Here is a 19345-nt window from a genome sequence, read left to right on the forward strand (position 1 = left end):
ATTTATAAAATATTGAATAATTTATATTTACAATGTAAAAGCAATGTAATATAACTGACGAAGTAATCATATTTTAAAACTTTTTAAACCATATACTTTCGATTTTTTCTCTCTCTTTTTTTTTTGTTTTTTTTTTGTTTTTTTTTTTTGTTAAGAATAACGTGTCTCAATTAAATTGAATATTAAACATTATATTTATGCAAGAATATGATAAGTCTGTAGAGCTATGGAACTTTACTTTTCAACAACCATGTTCTTCTTCATACATTCGACATAATTTAAAAAATAACCCAAATGTTTTTCTCCATTTGTTTAAATTTTATTAAATATTATAATATAACATTATATGTCCAATGCATGAACGTGATTTTGTGAATTTTATACTCTTGTGATACAATGCCAATATTGCACATTTTTTTTCACTGCTTAGTTCATATTTCATTTATAATGAATCCTTGGATGTAAAATCCTAACAGCGACAATTACTTTCTTATTTAAATTGAATTGTATAATATAAAGAAAGAGAAGAACAAAATTTAATCCTTTAGCAATTTTTAACAGATGTTTTTATATAAATAAATGTTTCCCTGATAAATATCCTCATGATTGATCCAAGACTTTGTATTTACATTAGGACTACATAAGCACACGCGCGCTCGCGCGCGCACACACACACACACGCACACACGCACACACACACACACACACACATATATATATGTGTATATTTTCCAAAATTCTTCAAGATTAATTTTTTTCCCTCGTAATATTATTATACACTATATTTTTTATTATAACACTCTTGGGCTAAATTGAATAGGTGTTGGGACATAAATTCACCAGTCTCCTTAACCAACGAACTAAAGTGACTATTTTCCTTTTGAAGTAATACATATGGGTGCTCGAATTCCTAAAAGAATTTAAACATTAATCATCGTAACTGTCATTTTAATACTCATAATAAACAAAGCGAATTTCAAAATAATTGCACGATCTCACTACTCGATCAACTTAATATTAATTATTCTTAGACCTTATACATTTAATTGAGAATAAGTACATTTTTCCTTCACTTAATATCTAATGGTCGAACGTTCGATTATTCATTAAGAGTATCCTTACGATCAAATGCCCCTTATCAATGACCATAATTTTGTCACTATCCATTATCGTGTTCAAGCGATGCGCTATTGTCAAAATAGTGCACGTAGCGAATTTTTGTCTGATGGTTTTTTGAATGAGAATGTCAGTTTGTGCATCGACATTGGCTGTGGCCTCGTCAACGGCTAATATACGATTATTTCTTAAAATCGCTCTTGCCAAACAGATGAGCTGTCTTTGTCCAATGCTAAAATTCGTGCCTTTCTCTATTACTCGGCAGTTCAAACCATTTTCAAATGAAGATATCGTGTCTTTCAGTTCTACCTGAAAATATTATCATCAATAATGATTATTTATTAAGATAAAGCACGTATAGTGTAGGTAGAGCTTAATTATGTCATTTCCTCTGCTCAGAGCGAGTACGAAAAAGTTTTTTTTTCCTACGTTATACATTGATTAGGTTATAAAACAAAATTTTATTTATTAAATTGTTATTAGGATTCGATTTTTAATCACGAGTCAACGTTTGAGTAAGGACACTAACTTCATCCAGTGCTTTCCATAAATCCTGATCGAAAAATTCATTCAACGGATCGAGATTATATCTCAGTGTGCCGGAAAATAATACAGGATCTTGGGGAATTATAGAGATCCGACTTCGGAGATCTTTCAATGAAAGTTTTTCGGTATCTATTCCATCAATTTCAATATGACCCTTTACTCGAGCGAGTCTAAAGATCGCAGATATTATCGATGATTTACCAGCGCCGGTTCTTCCGACAATACCAATCTGTACAAGAATAATAGAAATACATTATTTTATTCTGCTACAAACGCGATATGGATTTTTTTTTTTTTTTTATCTATATAAATTAAGCGTAATCTAATGCCAATAAAGTAATACCAATTTTTCTATGGATAATCGAACTTAGTAATTTCACATTTTAATTAATTTTATATTAACTATTCATAAGTATTAGATGAAAATAAAAAAAATTTTCTCATTCGATAAATATATGGATAAAGTAATCGTCTTAAATACTATTTCAAAACATATGAAATTTTCATTTCCATACAACTACATAAATTCAGATATTATCATTATTATTATTATTATTATTATTACTATTGTTGTTATTACTATTGTTGTTATTACTATTGTTGTTATTATTATTGTTGTTATTATTATTGTTATTATTATTATTATTATACATTAATTACAAACATATTTTTCATCATTTTAAAGATGAGAGAAATTCATATCGAATAACTTCATAGAGTTTTTATAAAATTGAAAAGATGGATTTTCTCTTTTTGTTCAATAACCATCGCTATGAATATGCTGAAAAGGTTTAAATTTTTCTTAGTTCAATTCAATACAAAACCTAATTGTCTACCTTGTATAATAATATAATAACAGGCATTAATGTCTAAATGATTTTATGTTTTAATCGATTAAACTATGCTAATATAACTATGCTAATGGCCGTAAATAATATTGTAGTTAAAAAAAAATACAAGTCACATACTCGCGGATATTTTGTAATATAAGAAATTTCCTAATAGATTTTTTATATTATAAGGATAAATTCGATAATGAATTTAAGTAAAAATTACCCTTTGCAAATGCATTAATTGTCGGTTCGAACAATCGTCAAACAAAGAAATTTCATTTACGTGTTTATTTTTATGAAATGTACATATTCGTCAACTGCTACTAACCTTTTCCATAGCACTAATCCGAAAGCTTAAATTTTTCAATACTGGATTATTATTTTCAGCATATGTTAAAAAAACATCATCAAAGGTAATAATACCATTACTTGGCCAGCATTTTAATGTATTAGCCGGTGAAATTATTAAACTTTTTTCGTTTTCTTCACCCTCCTCTTTAGACACTTTTAACTTCTTGTCTGGATTGTCCTCTGGACAAATCTGCGTATACTCAAGAATTCGTTCAACAGACATCATCTGATTATTTATTTCAGCCATCTGGCGCATTCCCCACTCAACCATACTTGTTACCCATATCATTTGGGTAATGGCTAGGCCGACATCGCCACTATTAAAGTCTATAAATGACATTAAAGTGTAAGCTTTACGTAAACTTTGTATACGCGCCCTATGAAAGTCTATTGAAATGAATTTTTAATGAATCGTACCATGAGAAAACATGTCATAAATTAAATGTTGCCAATGTATGTAAGTTCATTGACTATTTTCCAAGGCAACAGTAAGTAAGAAATTGTTAATGTTAAGTCGCTCAACCGTTACTTCTATGTATGAATAAAGTGAGTGCTATTTATACGCTTATTTATTGTATCATTATTTCTCCATATTATTTATTAGATATATATATATATATTATTTATACAAATTTATACAAGAAAAAACAAACAAAAAACTACATATACTTTATATTAAAAAAAAGAAAAAAAAGAAAAAAAAAAGCACATGTTATTATTAAAGTTCAATGCTCATAATATTATTCTTCGATACGAATACCAATACTGTTAAAATTGTAATATTAAAAGTGATGATTCGTTTATCTTTTCCACTTTGCTCGATAAAAATGATTATTATTATTAAATGATAATTAAATGATAAGTATGGCTTAACATAATAAAATTATTGATAAATACGACGGTCATTAAGATTTCGTACAAAGAGAAATTTCGAGCAAATTGCAATTGTTTTTAATGCTAATTTTATTATTGGTGAAACTTACGTTGCTTAAACATCAGTAAGATAAAGATGATACATATTATAAAATGAAAAGTGCATAGGTTCAATGCAAAAGAGAAGGCTTCGTTACATGCCAAGAATAGAAACCAGGATGATGTATGATTGTCTTGAAATCTATCGAATTCCTCTTTGAAATTCAATTGCGCCTTAAATGCTCTTATTGTAGAGATTCCATTGAGAGTTATATTGAGATGAGTAAATAATGGCGATCTAGCTGGAAAATTAGAAAATTTTTAAATTAAAACGAATAATGACTAATCAGAAAAGTTAATTATCCAAAATGTCATGGCTACTATTAACGTTATTATCATTAAGACGTATATATGTATATGTATATATGTATATTTAAATTAAAAAAAAAAAAACTCATACTCATTCCCTCTAAGCGTTTGAGATTCGTGCTTGTTTTTAAATAAATCCTCTTGATCCAGTAAGTGACGTAAGCAATGACGATCGCTGGTATCAGAAAGAGAGGATTCACCATACAAGTAATGATGAAGGCACCGGTAATTGTTAACAACACTTGGCCGGAATCAAGCATTGTTCTCGGTAATTGATTGTCGATTATATCCATGTCCTTGGAGAAACGATTGAGGATTCGGCCGCTCGCGTTTACCTCGAAGAAGTGCATTGGTGCGCGCAGGATAGCGGAGAGAGCCGAGTCGTGCAGACATTTGCTATTGCGTAGGCAGACATTGTAGAAGAGGTAAGAGCGTAAGAGTCCAATGCCAAATATCGCCAGGACAATCGTTGTGTAAAGGTAGATGTAAGTCCGGATTATATTTACATCCCCTTGCGCGACAATTGCTGCTTCATCTAGGGGAGAAGAAGGATAAATTTGTGCTTTCCGATACTTAATTGCATGTGCTTAAGATGGTCATGTGATGTAGCAATATTGCATTTTATTCATAATTAATCATTGTGAAAAATAAATTTTTCATTAAAAACTTCAACAACAACAATAACAACAACAACAAGAATCGTATGCAATAGACGTTGTAGTTGCATAATCTTTTACAATTAAATAATGATTGTGCACAATTATTGTGCGATCGATATATTGCGGATGAGAAATGCAAAATTTTATTATATGCAAATCAGAGTTAATTGAGTGAAAGTAAATTCATAATAAGAGACGACTATTTTTATGAAATGACATTATCATTAAAAAAAAAAAAAAAGCATCAACCTTCAACATTGGTAAGCAAATACGAATCATTTGTTCTCTTGTGGTAGTAAGTTCGATTTTCCAAAGCAGTCACCCTATATGTACATATATACATATATATATATATATATATAGAAAAAAACGTTGAAACATACTTTAATAATTAATAAAATATTAGAATAACTTAAGGTTAACAAGTCGTAATATCATAAGGACATGTATTTTGTAAATTCTTATCCAATAAACATTTAATGTATATTTGTCTATATTTCTAAAAAAAGATTTCGTTAATTTTTTTAATTATAATAAGTGTTTAAATCAACTTTGACCGTTTTAATTACTGGTGATAAAATTGTAATATTTATATTCAAATGATATAACAAAACTATTCTAATGATACAATTCATTGATATACATAATAAGACACTTTAATATTTTTATTACAAAGTTAATTGCAAGATTTATAGAGGCATTATATTCTTTGGCTTTAATTAGATTCCTCTTAATTTAAGAAAGAATAAACACATATACACAAAAATTTTCATAATAACAACATTAAAAGTAATTAATTATTAATAGTTACCGATATTAGCGATAGATGTAAAAAAAACTCTTTGACAATAAATATATCAATTGAACAAGGAAACGTTGTAATTTTATTTAAATTTTAATTTAATGTGTTCTTTATACGACCATGTAATGTAATAATTGAAACTTACATATTTGATACGTAAAGATCATTAAGGCCAATAAGGAACTGTGTTACAATAAATAACGCAGCCATTAAAATTGCGATACATAATCGAGAACTTGATTGGAAATATTTTAAAAATATACTGCCTTTAATAACATTTTTTGATGAATTTTCAATGACACTATTAATAGTTAAGGAATTGTCATTCGTATTTTTCATATTTTTTATGGACTGCGACGTAGGTAACTGTAAATCAAATAACCTTATATTGTTATTTATCATTATTATTTTTCTGCTAAATTAATTTAATTTACGTTTTTTTTTTATCAGTAAGTCTTATAGATCTTGAATTATTAGAAGATTTAATATTGTTTTTTTTTTTTTTTTTTTTTTTTTTTTTTTTTTTTTTTTTTTTTTTATTTTTTTATAGTAGTTTTTCAAAATTAACATAGGAATAGCAAAATATCCTCCTTACTTTAGTTTCAATTGATGTAAAACGGCTTTCTGCTTCGGTAATTTCAACATTTTCATTCAAATTACGATTTAGCTTTGGCATGATAAAGTTATTGTACTCTTTATGTACTTTTAATAACTCATGATAATACTTATAAAACTGTATTTTTCCTTGATCAAAAAATATAATACCATCGACGTCCGCTAGATTTTGCAATTGATGCGTCACTAAAATGCAAGTCTTATGCCGTAAATATCCCAATATGCAATTTTCGATCAAGTGTTTGCCGACTCGCGCATCTACCTATAAGTATGGAAAAATCTAGTAATTAAATATAATTATTAATTTCATGAGTGCCTCTTGCAAGTTTCGCTTTCAAGTCCAATCTTTCTTGATATTTTAAATTAATTTATTTCTCGAGTTACATATACATATACATATATATATATTTTTTTTTAAGATAAATTGTCGTGGACGAAAATTCTTGTATAATAATATATTTATATATACATTAGCAATGATTTCCTATATTAAAAATAGTTTTTTATATCAATTATTGGTGTATTTAATGAATGTATTTTTTCCATTTTTTTTTTTTTTTTTTTTTTTTTAAAGTTTTTTAAGTCATTACATATCGTTTAGCATTTGATTAAACTCCAATTTTTTAGCATCTGATAACAATATTTTATCATCTGTTATCGGATTCTTGAATAAATATTATCATTACAAATTGAACTCTGCGCTTTGAATTATACGAAATTCAAATTTCAAAACGTATCTTTAATGTAAAGCATAAAATAATTTAACACGAATAAAATATTTGCAACGAATTGTTTGCACAATGTACCAATTGTTAAGCTAACGAAGTAAAAAATTCTAGTTCAAAATAAATTGTAACAATAAAATTAATTACATATTACTTACTATTTATTAAAGAGTAAATCAATCATTATCATTGTGTTATCGAAAAACGGTAGTTTTCATTTATTTGATATTATTTTTAATGTATTTTGATTATAGATTTGATTACATTAATTCAAACTTTGACAATTATCTCAGCTTTAAATATATCTAACGGAGTTTCTCAAATGTTTGCATCGTTTATCATCGGAAATATCGTCAATGTTTACGTAGAGTAACAAATTCGTTATTTATCCGTTATAATCTTATATAATTATATAAGAAAAATTAAGACATTCTTCAGCCAGCACCGGTGTTTTCGTGATAAAAACAAAAGAAAAACAAAAGAAAAACAAAAAAAAAAAAACAAAAAAAAAAACGGAAAAGGAAAAGAAAAAAAAAAGAAGAAGAAAATCTGTCCGAAGCAGAACTTAAGTTTGTGCTACTAGGAATTTGATAGGCGAGTCATCAATCGATCAGACAACATTTCACGATTCTCCTAATATAATCAACTTACCGCACTTAAGGGATCGTCCAGCAGATAAATGTCGGCTTGTCGATAAACGGCTCTGGCCAAGCTGATTCGAGACCTTTGACCCCCGGACAGCGAACTGCCCTTTTCGTCCAAAAGCGTCTGGTCGGCCTCGGGGAGCTGAGCAAAATCCTCGACCAGTGAGCAGACCTCGATCACTCTCTCGTACCTTCGCCTCTCAAATTCTTGGCCAAATAGTATATTCTGACGAACACTTGCTCCACATATCCAGGCGTCCTGTGCCGCGTAGCTGACGCTCCCCGACACCTCGGCCGTGCCCCCGACGCACTCGATCTCATTGAGGATCACCGAAAGGAAGGAGCTTTTCCCGGAGCCGACGACACCTAAGACCACGTAAAGCTTGCCCTTCTCCAATTCCAAGCTCGCGTCTTCCAAAGTATTGTGCGATTGGCTCGGGCACCATTTGGCCGAAAGGCTTTTTAATCTTATGCACCACGACGCCTCTCTTCTATCCTTCCTTACAATAATAATTTTGCACGAGCGATTGCTTTTTAGACGGAATTATTCGCTTGTATTTGAGAGTATGAGTTGAGTCGTACGATGTCGTCGATTTTGCGAATGTAAATAAGCGATTGAAATTTTGTTAAGACTGACGGATTGATGATAAGCTTGAACTTTCCTCGCGGCGTAGTAAATTCGTTTATTATTCAATCAAGCAGATTGAAAAACTATAAGACTTTACTCGGTCAAACTTATGGCAAATTTATCATTTATTACAATTAATAATGCAATATTCATTTAAAAGAACCAAAAAAAAAAAAAAAAAGATGACAAAAACACACTAGTATCTGTTAAATAATTGGAAAATTTCAAAAAGCTTTAATGTATACGCGAATAATGTTGAATATTAATGTGAACGTGCGTGATTAAATGATGGAGGAAAAAAAAAAAAAAAAAGAACAAAAATGTCGATATAAAAGAAATTATTTACTCGACGCTATTGGCTTTTTTGGATTTGTCGGTCTTTAATGGCACTTTGCCGACGACATTGTATGTCCGGAATTCCTTCATTAAAAGAAAGGACTGGATCCTATCAGCGGAGACCTTGCATTCGGCGATCTCGTCGAAACTCCTCACGAATTTTCCGGTCAATGAGAAGGATAATTTGTTGTAGAATGTTGCAATCACCAAGATCCTGTCTATGGCCAAATCCTCGCCTAACGCCAGCATCGACATGATCGTAAAATAAAGAGCTACGCGCGTTATGCTGAGAAAAGTCGTCATAAAAAGACCGCGAATGTGAGAGCTTTTCCCAATGACCTTGAGCTCTAAGAATCGAACAAGTTTCACGAGTGCGTGGAACGGCTGCTCCCATGCGTATGTTTTTATCACCTGTGCGCCCGATATTATCTCATCCACGAGACGAACTCGCTCATCCGTCTTTAGCGCTGTTTCCAATCGATACTTTGTCGCTAATTTGCCAGTAAATACTATAAATAATCGTATTACCGTAATTAGTTGAAATTTTGCGGCCAAATTTGTCAATGACGTTGACGTGCATTTAACAAATCAGCAATTGGCAATTCTAGCGAGAGAAAGCGATTAAGGGGATGGCCTTAATTCACAATAATTTCAATCGATAAGCGTAAATAATAACGGGCCAATCTTATTTCCATAAGTCTTTCGAGGATAAGGAGGGATTTACGGTATTAATTGAAAAGCAGGACTATACTTATAATAGAAAAACTTATCAAAAGAAAAGCCTTATTAATGCAAATATGATTTACTTTGGACAGGAACTGTTGTCAGCATAATGCCTATTCCAATCAGACCGGCGATACCAGCTTCTTTATACAGAATGTAAGCAACGATAAGAGTTGCAATTGGCGTAGTCCAAATTGTGTGCAAAAAGACAATGATGAGATCGTATCTACCGACATCGTTTGCCAATAGATTTATTACTTTTCCACTCGACGTTTCACCAAGCGATGCGCTATTTAGCTTCAATGCCTATTCCCAACGACAATTTTATCGATGTTATTTTACAATATTTTACGATATTATAAATTGTATAATATATAATTAATTTAATTTAATCGTCGTTCGTGTGATCCCTTGTAAATTTACAGACGCGCTCTATCTATCTATATATCCTTTTATAATCGATATAAAGGACACTCTTTTTTTCTTCATTTTTTTCCTTCATTTTTTTTTTTTGAATATCAATGACGATCGTTTACTTAATGTTTTTTGTATATTTATTCGTCAATTTGCGAGTTACCTACTTTGTTGTATATCAATGAGCGAATGGCGATGCGTATTCTTCCGGCAAGATGCTTCGCTTGAAAGGACTGATGATTGTTTAACATTATTGTAAGTATGTTCGTGGCGATAAACGCTATGAAGTAAAATAAAGCTTCTTCGAACGATGATGTCAATCGAAGCTTGAAATATCGCAGTAGTAATCCCAGGATTAATGGCAACCCTAAGCTATAAATATTTGTGAAAGCTCATTGTGTAGAGATGCCCCACCGACCATTTCCAATATTAGTAATATTTATTTGTAATAAAAATCATTACAATGTACTTCTGTCGAAATATTGATATTTATTGTTATGTGTAAATAACTTTACCTGAATATGATGTCAAGAAAGAAATGAAGAATTCCTAAATGTAGAATTTCTTTTGTAAAAGTGAGTAAAATAATGTTGAACAAACTTGGCTTGTTGTTCCGTTTCTCTGCTCTGTTTAACTCTGCATTCCAATGCCTTTATTAATATATTAATTTATTTATTTACATCTACAAGTATAGTAATGCACCAGCGCATATAAGTTTTATTGTAAGACACGGACTAGGGGAAAGCCAAAAGGTAAAAAAGTATTGTCAAAAATATACGATTCACCTTTTCAGTTTAGCTCCTAGAAATTTAGATCGATCGTTCTTCAAAGGCTCATACAAATCATAAAATGTCAATGTTTTACTGTAGCCTTTCTTAAATAATTCTATTGTCCACCTAATGCAAGTACAAAATACAAAATAACGTTTATTATACTAATTAACATTTACAAGTTTTATAACTGATAAATTGAATAGAATATAATTTGTATAAATAATAATTTGAATAGAATAGGACATAAGTTGAAAAAATATAGATTTTTTTCTTTTAACTCTACTCTCTCCAGCATTAAATATTGTTAAAATATTCGGAGTCTGATTATAACTTTATTAACGACTTTTATTACATTGTAATTGATTTTAAATGAAAACAAAAAAACAAAAAAAAAACAAAATAAAACAAAAAAAAAACAAAAAAAAACGCCACATAAATCACTATATCTCTTTTAATTATTATTATTATTTTCTTTCTATTACGTGATCTTTTATAACTATCTTATTTATCTTACTTTCATGGCTGTTTATACGTCGGTCATTGTTTGTATGAGATAATAAATCAAGTCATAACATCTCAAAGATTAATTTTATTATAAATATTAAAATAGGAGTATGTTACAATTTAAAAGACTTTTTGAAAAATTTCCCCAATTAAGATAATGAAGCACCAAAGGATAACAAATAGTGTTACATTTATTTTAATAATCATTCCTTTAAAGATTGGCTCGAATAGGTTGAATACGTAACTTTCCAAACATTTACTCATTGTCACTATTATAAAAATTATATATTTATTTATTTATATATATATATATATATATATATATATATATATATATATTTATATTCAATTTTGTAAGTTTACTTTGAGCTCTCTATTGGCATATTAATAATTATGAAAATAGAAAATTCTTATGAATTATCTTTAGAAACTTCGTACGAAGAGTCAATAAATTTGATACTTTATTATAGATATAAATAATTTATACTTTTATACTTTGTTTATAGATCCAATAAAATAAGCCTATATTAATTGCAAAAACAATATTTAATTTAAAGTATTTACAGAACATTTTTTTTTTTTTACTTCTCGAAGATTTGTCCTACACTTTTATTTTTAGCTATCAAATAAACTAATAAAATTACGTAAATTCCGTTATAATTACATTTTTTTTTTAATAATACGTTAAACAAATTACTTACTAAATATCTAAAATAATTATTATATATTTATATTTTATACAATTACTTAGTAAATGGTATATGTTAGTTTAATGCAAGTACGATACGAAATGTCTTTAGATGTGTTTAAATTACATTTAATCAAGTTTTTTTTTGAGATTATTTGATATTTACAATATTATTATAATCATAACAAATTTCAATTGAAACTACATTGAAATTATATTAATTATTAATAAGTATTTTACATAAAATGTTTAAGAGACTGTAGACTGTTGTCCATCCATTGCCTAAATAACATTGCCTTAAAAAACATTCGATATCATTAATTTGTTTTCTTTTTAATAGTGAAAAATAATTAAACGTAATCAATAAGCTTATACAAATATTAAAATATTAAAATATAATATATATAATATATATGTAATATATATATATATATATATATATATATATATATATATATATAATAACAGTCTTAATCATAAAAACTGTTGTCAAATTATCCAACGTGAATTTACAAATGCGTATATTGACAAACTTATTTATCTATTATCACATACTAATAAACAATTAAAGTCGAGAATAATTTATAAAAATAATCTAATATACAAGATATTATAAATATTTTTATTTGTAAATACTTTCCAATAGAAGTGAAAAAACATTCTTAAAATTGTTGTTAATATTCATTCATTGAATGGTTCATTCTCATATTCGTAAGTACATTATGGAAAATATATTATGTGAATATATGAGATATACTGATGTCATTGTCATTAAGTGCCACATCAACTCATTCGCGCATACAATCTGTATATATTCTATTTTTGATATTATTTTGACTGAAAGTAATTATTCAGATTCAACCACCATCTTTAATCATCTTATTCTATATTCTATTGATAGAAGAATTAAAAGAGGAAGAGGGGGGAGGGGGGGAGAGAATAGAAGGCTGTAAAGCATCAATGATCTCTGTAATTAAATTTTATAAATTATAGGAATAAAAAGTTTTCTTAATACTGTTTGTCAAAAAGGCAGGAAAGAGCTTCAATAAATCTGCATTAATTTCCTTAAAATTACAATTATTATAGTCTTAAACTGTATTGTTGGCAGTAAACGTAGAACTTTATCATATAAACAATTTTTTAATAATTGTTCTATTAAAGGGACTAATTTTAAACTATTTCTATATCAATTTCAAATCGTTTATTCTTAACATTTAAAATTACGTAATAATTAATATTATGAGATTTATCATTTTTTCTGCGCATTAATTATAGAGACCTATATTTATTGTTTCAATTATATAAATAAATATGATTAAGCAAATTTCACAAATGTAAATGCATCTGAAGAGTTACCGATGTGCCTGTGAAACATTTTTTACCTTAATAAGTTTTTTTAAATGTTCACGTTTGAAAATTTTAACTAATCAATGTATGTTCGAGAATTACAAACATCACATTATAATAAAATTTATTTACATATTATGTAATTATATATTTTCGAGCAGACGGATTAAATAATTTTTTTTAATATACAAGTATATTAAGAGAATTAATTTTAATGTATCTTAAAAAAGACAAAAGATTTAACGTTTACTATTCCTATAAATTAATTGTTATGTTCACCGATAGATGCTTAATATTTTATTACATTCTTGTTCCTTTTATTAATCAATCGTTAATTCTATGATTATAATGAAAATTTATAAATAACTTCTTCCTATCATCTTTATTCAATTGCTATTATTTAAAAATCATACCTATTCCCATTACCTTTAGTTATGTCAAATGAACAATACTGTTACGATAAAAATTTGTTAATTACATTTCAGATTTTAATAATATTTATCCTAAAATTAATACAAATTATAAAATATTTATGGCTTACGTAATTTAAATTGAACAGTATAAAAAAACTAAGCAAAAAAAAAACTGTATATATAGCGTAGTTTCATTAGCTAATGACAAAATTTTATAATTAATTTTTGAATATTAACGCAAAAACAAAAACTTAAAACTTATATTTCTATACTAAATCAAATATTTAAATAATTAAAACATTTGTAAAGCTGTATTCATTTATTGTATAATGCACAATTATCGTTTAATAATATAGATAATTGCATATATAAAATTATGTATTCTTAAAGGATAGTAGCGTTTAGTACCTTAAAGTTTTTAATAACATTTGTTCATTTAATAAGGGAATAAATATATAATTATACGATTATGCATATATGCATCCGTATATAAATCCGTATAAATCCATATATAAATTACATTATTAATGTCCTTTAACACATAATAAATATGTACATATATATATATATATATATATATATTGTATATCGTTAAATAATCAAAGCTGTGTAGATTCTCACTGAATAATAATTATACTAAATTAACAATTGTACGTAATTGTATTAAATATAGCGTATAGCGATTGACAAAAAATTTGAATTAAATAATATTTTTTGCAAATGTAATAATACTTTTGTTTTGTTTGCAGTATCTGTTTTAACGTTTAGTCTCAATAAAGTAAAATATTCTTGTTGACTGGTTTCAAATAAAATTCTTATAGTTAATTATAAATTTGATTGAAGAACAAAAATCAATTAAACAATAATTGCGATTAGAATGTTTTTTTTTTTTTAATTTTTAATCTACGATTTCTATGATTGACTTATGTATTCGATATTAACTATTATAAATTTAATTATAATATTAAAAATTTGCCATTGCTCTATCTCTCTAAACGAGAGATAAAAGATTTTAATTCATTATTCCGACTCTTATTAAAACTTGTTAAAACTAATTAAAATGAATGCATATATAACTCTTTGTCATTATTGTAATTATGCCAATAGTTTATTACGTATATTTTGTGCTTTATTCGTTGAGTATAATGAGTTTGTAAAACTAACTAATGAGTAAATATTTTATTAAAAAAAAAGAGAGAGATAGAAATTTTAAATAGATTTTTCATAAATTTGTAAAAATTATCAGTTACACATACAAATGTAAGTGAGCTAAATTTGCATGAATTTAATGGCTACAATTATTATTTATAAATGTTATAAGAGTGAATTCCTATATTTTCAAATAAGTTAAGTCGTTTGATAATACATAAAAGCTAATCAATAATGTGTAAATATTGTTATAAAATATTAGTGAATGTAATGGAAGATGTAAATTTTAAGACAAAAAATCAAAAGCTGTATCGAGTGTTATTTTGCATACCAAATTTTCCATTAATTTTTTATTTCATTGCATTTTTTAATTTGTTTGCTTTCGTTTATACCTATCGTTAATAATTGTGGATAATCTAACGCTTGAATTAATAATATTTTTCGCCCAATGAAAGATAAATCTTTAATTGTATTTTTCTTTTTCTGTAATAACTCCTTATTCCGGTTTATTGTTAAAAAAAAAAAAAAAAAGTCAGATATTTCGTATGTACTGAAATCGAATTAATTGTATATCAATACTAATACAATGTAATTTTTTGTAATCGAAAATAAATATAAAAGTAATTAAGTATTTAATTAACAATTGTACGAATATAATATTTAATTGATCGATAATTAATAAAGGATGGTTAGTTAAAATAGAATAAATTATGTATTATAATTGTTCTTTAAGTCAAAGGTAAAATAATTTTTTCAAAATCTAATTAAAAATATCATAAATATAAATATATATATATATATATATATATATATATATATTTTAGTTCATATTGTAAATTTATATAAAGATAGTTAAGAAACTCAATTAAAACCCAATGAGTTTAAATAAAATTTGAAGCTGTGAATTTTTTTTACATATTTGTAATTTCATGTTGATTCAGAGTGATTTTATTGTTTATCAGAGTTTTTTAAAATTTATTTTTTATTTTTTATTTGTATTCCATCGAAGAGACATGTTTCGATCCTTTCATGTATAAAATACCTATAGGTGGAAAACATTTATTATTTAAAAACAAATTATACTGTTTAAAATGACAGTTATAGTGACCAATTTTATTCATTATTCATACAAATTATTTCTCAAAGATTTCAATGTGTTATTTTCGGAATGTTTCACTATGAAATGTTTTATTGCATTTGAAGTTTCAAGTTTTGTTTTAAATGCTCGTAATTTTCGTTTGCCTTCAATTGCACTAAAATTACTTGTACATAATTTTATTTACAATTAAATAAAAAATTAAAAAAAAATAATAAAAAAAAAACTTACCACCAAATTAGAACTGAAAACAAATCGGCCTTTTCTCGTGGATTTAATGAAACTTTCACTTTACTCAAATCCATTATCGACTATTTCATTTACTTGTTGCTAATAATTAGAAATTCTTCGTTTTCTTTTTTTATTTTTTGTCATACATAAGCTGAAAATTTTAATGAAAAAAATATTTATGTACTGCTACTACTTATTAAAAACATAATTCCTCAAAATATTCGAAATAAGGTACAATTTTATTGTAGCAAATATTGAAAATAATTGCTTGAGAATCTGTTTCTATAAAATAATGTATACTTCACTAACTGAGTAGAGTTTCTGTTGTACATTCGGCGATTCTTGTAATCAGGCGATATTTTTATTTTAGTTATGCGCTTCGTAATATCGTAGTGTGAATTAAAAGTCACCAGTCACATAAATCCTGTATAAATGAGCGTTTTAATAAATAATAATTTATTAATGATGATGCTTCATTTTAGTCTTATCGGCGTCTTTATACCTTATCATATTTGTTAAAATAATCAAATAATTGCTTATATTTACTCCATTTGATATCATTTCCAATATAATTAGTTTCAACTCGTCTGTTAATCGTTTGAAAATTTCGAGACGAACAAGCCCATTTTCATGAAACCTGATATTTGAACGAAAACATCTTTATATTTATTATAATTTATCGTTATTATAATACAATTGATTTTTAATTGTTTATGTCATATCCATAGAAATATTAAACATTAAAGTTATTAAGCAAATATGCCATTATAAAATTATGCTACTATTATTATTCACATAAAACGACTACATTAGCAATATTAAGCAATAAATTATTATTGCAAAGGCAATAATAAAGATTTAACCTTCTTTAATTAATTTCCTTAGAATAATAGCGTTTTTAATTTATTTTATTTATTATTTTTTTTTTTCGACATTAAAAAAGTACAATGACATTAATGATTTGCAGAATACGTTCGTACAAAAAATTTCAAAATAAAAAAAAAAAGGAATTTTAATTGCGCTTTATAAATGAAAGTGCCGAGAGTTAATAAACGATCATTTAGGGATCACGGAGTATATAAATTAATGATTTGTTTAATTAGAATTTGCTACTTTTTGTAGAAAATAGATTCTAAAGCATAGCATCGTACAATTAATTTTCTTAATTCAAAATCCTTTGAGAGCACTCCTTGCGCTAATATGTCTAATTAATTGCCATTCAATTGATATTAAAAGTATTGAATTTCTGCGAATATTAGAAGTAAGCGAGAGAATTAATGGATTGGAGTCTTGCAAAGCAAAACACTTATTACGTTATTTGATTAATCATGATTTAGCAGATAATAATTAATAGGGCATGAGGCTACTTTACTCTTACCTATTATGTCAGACAAGTTTTATTAGGGCATGAAAAAAAAGCTATGATTTTGTGTGCAAAATAAATATTAAATTTTTATTGTTGATCTTCAGATAATATCTAACACGAATATATCAATTTACTCATATTTCAATTCAACGCGATTTCTTTCTAATGATAAGTAAATGATTAAATTTACTTTTAGCGATTAATAGAATTTATTCAGAGATTTTTCATGTTTTTTTTTTAATTTTAGCTCTCCATTTATTGCCTGAATGTTTTTGGAATCTTATTTAACGTAGTATATAAAAAAAAATATTAATAACTGCGTGATCTTCAATTTTTTATTTTTACTTCATACTTACTTTTACGAGATATTTGCTTGATCTCTCTTATTTTAATACACAAGTATGTTTTTTCTTTAATAAATAAATAAGCCACTTATTTAAGTAATGTGATGCATAATAAAGTGATTAATTCGTTCGTTCATATTTACTGAAATTAAGAAGCTTTTTCTGACCGAGAGAACATTTTTAATAAAATTTCTATATATATAATGGATAAATAAATGTATCAAATACATTGCATAATTAATATATATATATATATATATATATATATGTGTGTGTGTGTGTGTATACTAATTAATAAATAATATATTTGATGAAAATTTGAATTTTCTAATTTTTCCAATTAGCTTTTCTTATTTGTTTTCACAATGAACGTTTTTTACACCTCGGAATAAATAAAATAATGGAGGATGTTAGTTTAAATTATTATCACTGTATAATTAGATATTCTTCATTGATTCATAATATATTACAATATATGATGTAATTTTATTTATTAATAAAAAAATTCTACATATCTTTAAAATCTTAAAATCTCATTAATTTACAAATTATATATTGGACTAAAAAGCTGTATAACTTTATCCAAATACATTCGAAGATCAAGAACATATACGATGAAAAATATAATCACAAATTATAAAAACGAACACTACACTTATAGAAAACAAAAAAAAAAAAAAAAAAAAAAAAAAAAAACAAACTCAAGGTGACTATCTATTTTATAAATAATACTTATGCAGCAATTTTAGTTATTAAATGAATTTATTGTAAATCACGTATTTATTAAAAATGATTTTAGAATCATTTATTTAAATTTAATTAATACAAGTAACGATAACAAAATTTTCCTTTTCACGAAACAATACCTATTTACAAGGCTTAGGAATTACGTTACTTTAACATCATCTGCAAATATTTACGTATACAACAAATAATAATATTATAACGACAGATACACCTTCTGAATATAATCATTCCAAGGAAATATTTAAAAATTAAAATAATTTTAAATGCAAAAAGTAAAGAGTTACAGTAAATATGAAATTAGATAAACTTTATTGTACAGACTTCGTCATACACAATCGTGAATAAAAAAAAATTGCAAAAAATTATCTATAAATTATTACGATATAATATAATGTTTTATTTAACAATACAATTAACGCTTAACTGAAATTTAACTTTACACGAATTTTTTTTTTTTTTAGTTTTTTTTTCTTTTTTTTTTTTCATTATAATTTCTGTTACAAGGATTTTTACTGAATTCAAAGGGAAGTATTTTCGAACTAATTATTATAATATATAAATTAAGCCTTTTATGTTGTTAAAATTTTTAAGTGTAAAGAATATATATATATACATAAAATGAAATGATAATCTTTGTGAGCATTATTTTTCTGAACACCACAATTAGCTTACGATCATAGGAACCTTATCTTGTAAATAATTAAAATACTTGCTTCGCTTGAACCAGCCAAAATACAGTCAAAAATTAAGATTAAAATGCCATGCCTTTTATGAAAAAACAAAATGTTATCACCCTGTATTCAGTTTTCAAATAATTAATGGCAATCTGTATCCACGAATTAATTGTATGCTCTTTTATTTTTATGTCAAGCAACTAAGCGATCCACAGTAAATAGGAATCATTTATTAAAATCAAGTTTCTGGCCATTATCATTGTACAAGCCATTGGAATAATTATATATCATAGTTTGAAAGCATTAGTTTTACTAGCTTTCATCGACGAAAGCTATGGTG

At 26.3% G+C, this 19345-nt stretch overlaps 1 protein-coding gene across 1 annotated transcript; it reads right to left on the reverse strand.

Annotated features, from left to right (window-relative positions):
• Nucleotides 1-234: 234 nt before the first annotated feature.
• On the reverse strand, nucleotides 235-15986 carry LOC105364882 (probable multidrug resistance-associated protein lethal(2)03659). Its single transcript, XM_011502915.1, has 17 exons — nucleotides 15875-15986; nucleotides 10459-10569; nucleotides 10189-10323; nucleotides 9841-10045; nucleotides 9343-9565; nucleotides 8547-9045; nucleotides 7580-8102; nucleotides 6142-6465; nucleotides 5734-5918; nucleotides 5598-5626; nucleotides 4219-4662; nucleotides 3830-4060; nucleotides 2824-3173; nucleotides 1646-1891; nucleotides 1123-1425; nucleotides 779-910; nucleotides 235-258 (listed from the first exon to the last, which is right to left on the reverse strand). The coding sequence occupies exons 1-17, from the start codon at nucleotides 15946-15948 to the stop codon at nucleotides 235-237; spliced, it is 4038 nt and encodes a 1345-aa protein (XP_011501217.1). The 5' UTR covers nucleotides 15949-15986.
• Between the last annotated feature and the right edge of the window lie 3359 nt (nucleotides 15987-19345).

The sequence above is a fragment of the Ceratosolen solmsi genome, unplaced genomic scaffold, assembly GCF_000503995.2.
Source record: "Ceratosolen solmsi marchali unplaced genomic scaffold, CerSol_1.0 scaffold10, whole genome shotgun sequence".
Taxonomy (NCBI): Eukaryota; Metazoa; Arthropoda; class Insecta; order Hymenoptera; family Agaonidae; genus Ceratosolen; species Ceratosolen solmsi.

What these genes read in the sequence shown, in the direction of transcription:
- LOC105364882 (XM_011502915.1), bottom strand. Translation starts at nt 15,948, where the DNA reads ATGGATTTGAGTAAAGTGAAAGTTTCATTAAATCCACGAGAAAAGGCC. An exon ending in CAAACGCTTAGAGGGAATGA is followed by an intron (nt 4,061 to 4,218) that starts GTATGAGTTTTT and finishes CTAATTTTCCAG; the next exon opens with CTAGATCGCCATTATTTACT. An exon ending in TTGATAAGGGGCATTTGATC is followed by an intron (nt 911 to 1,122) that starts GTAAGGATACTC and finishes AAATTCTTTTAG; the next exon opens with GAATTCGAGCACCCATATGT.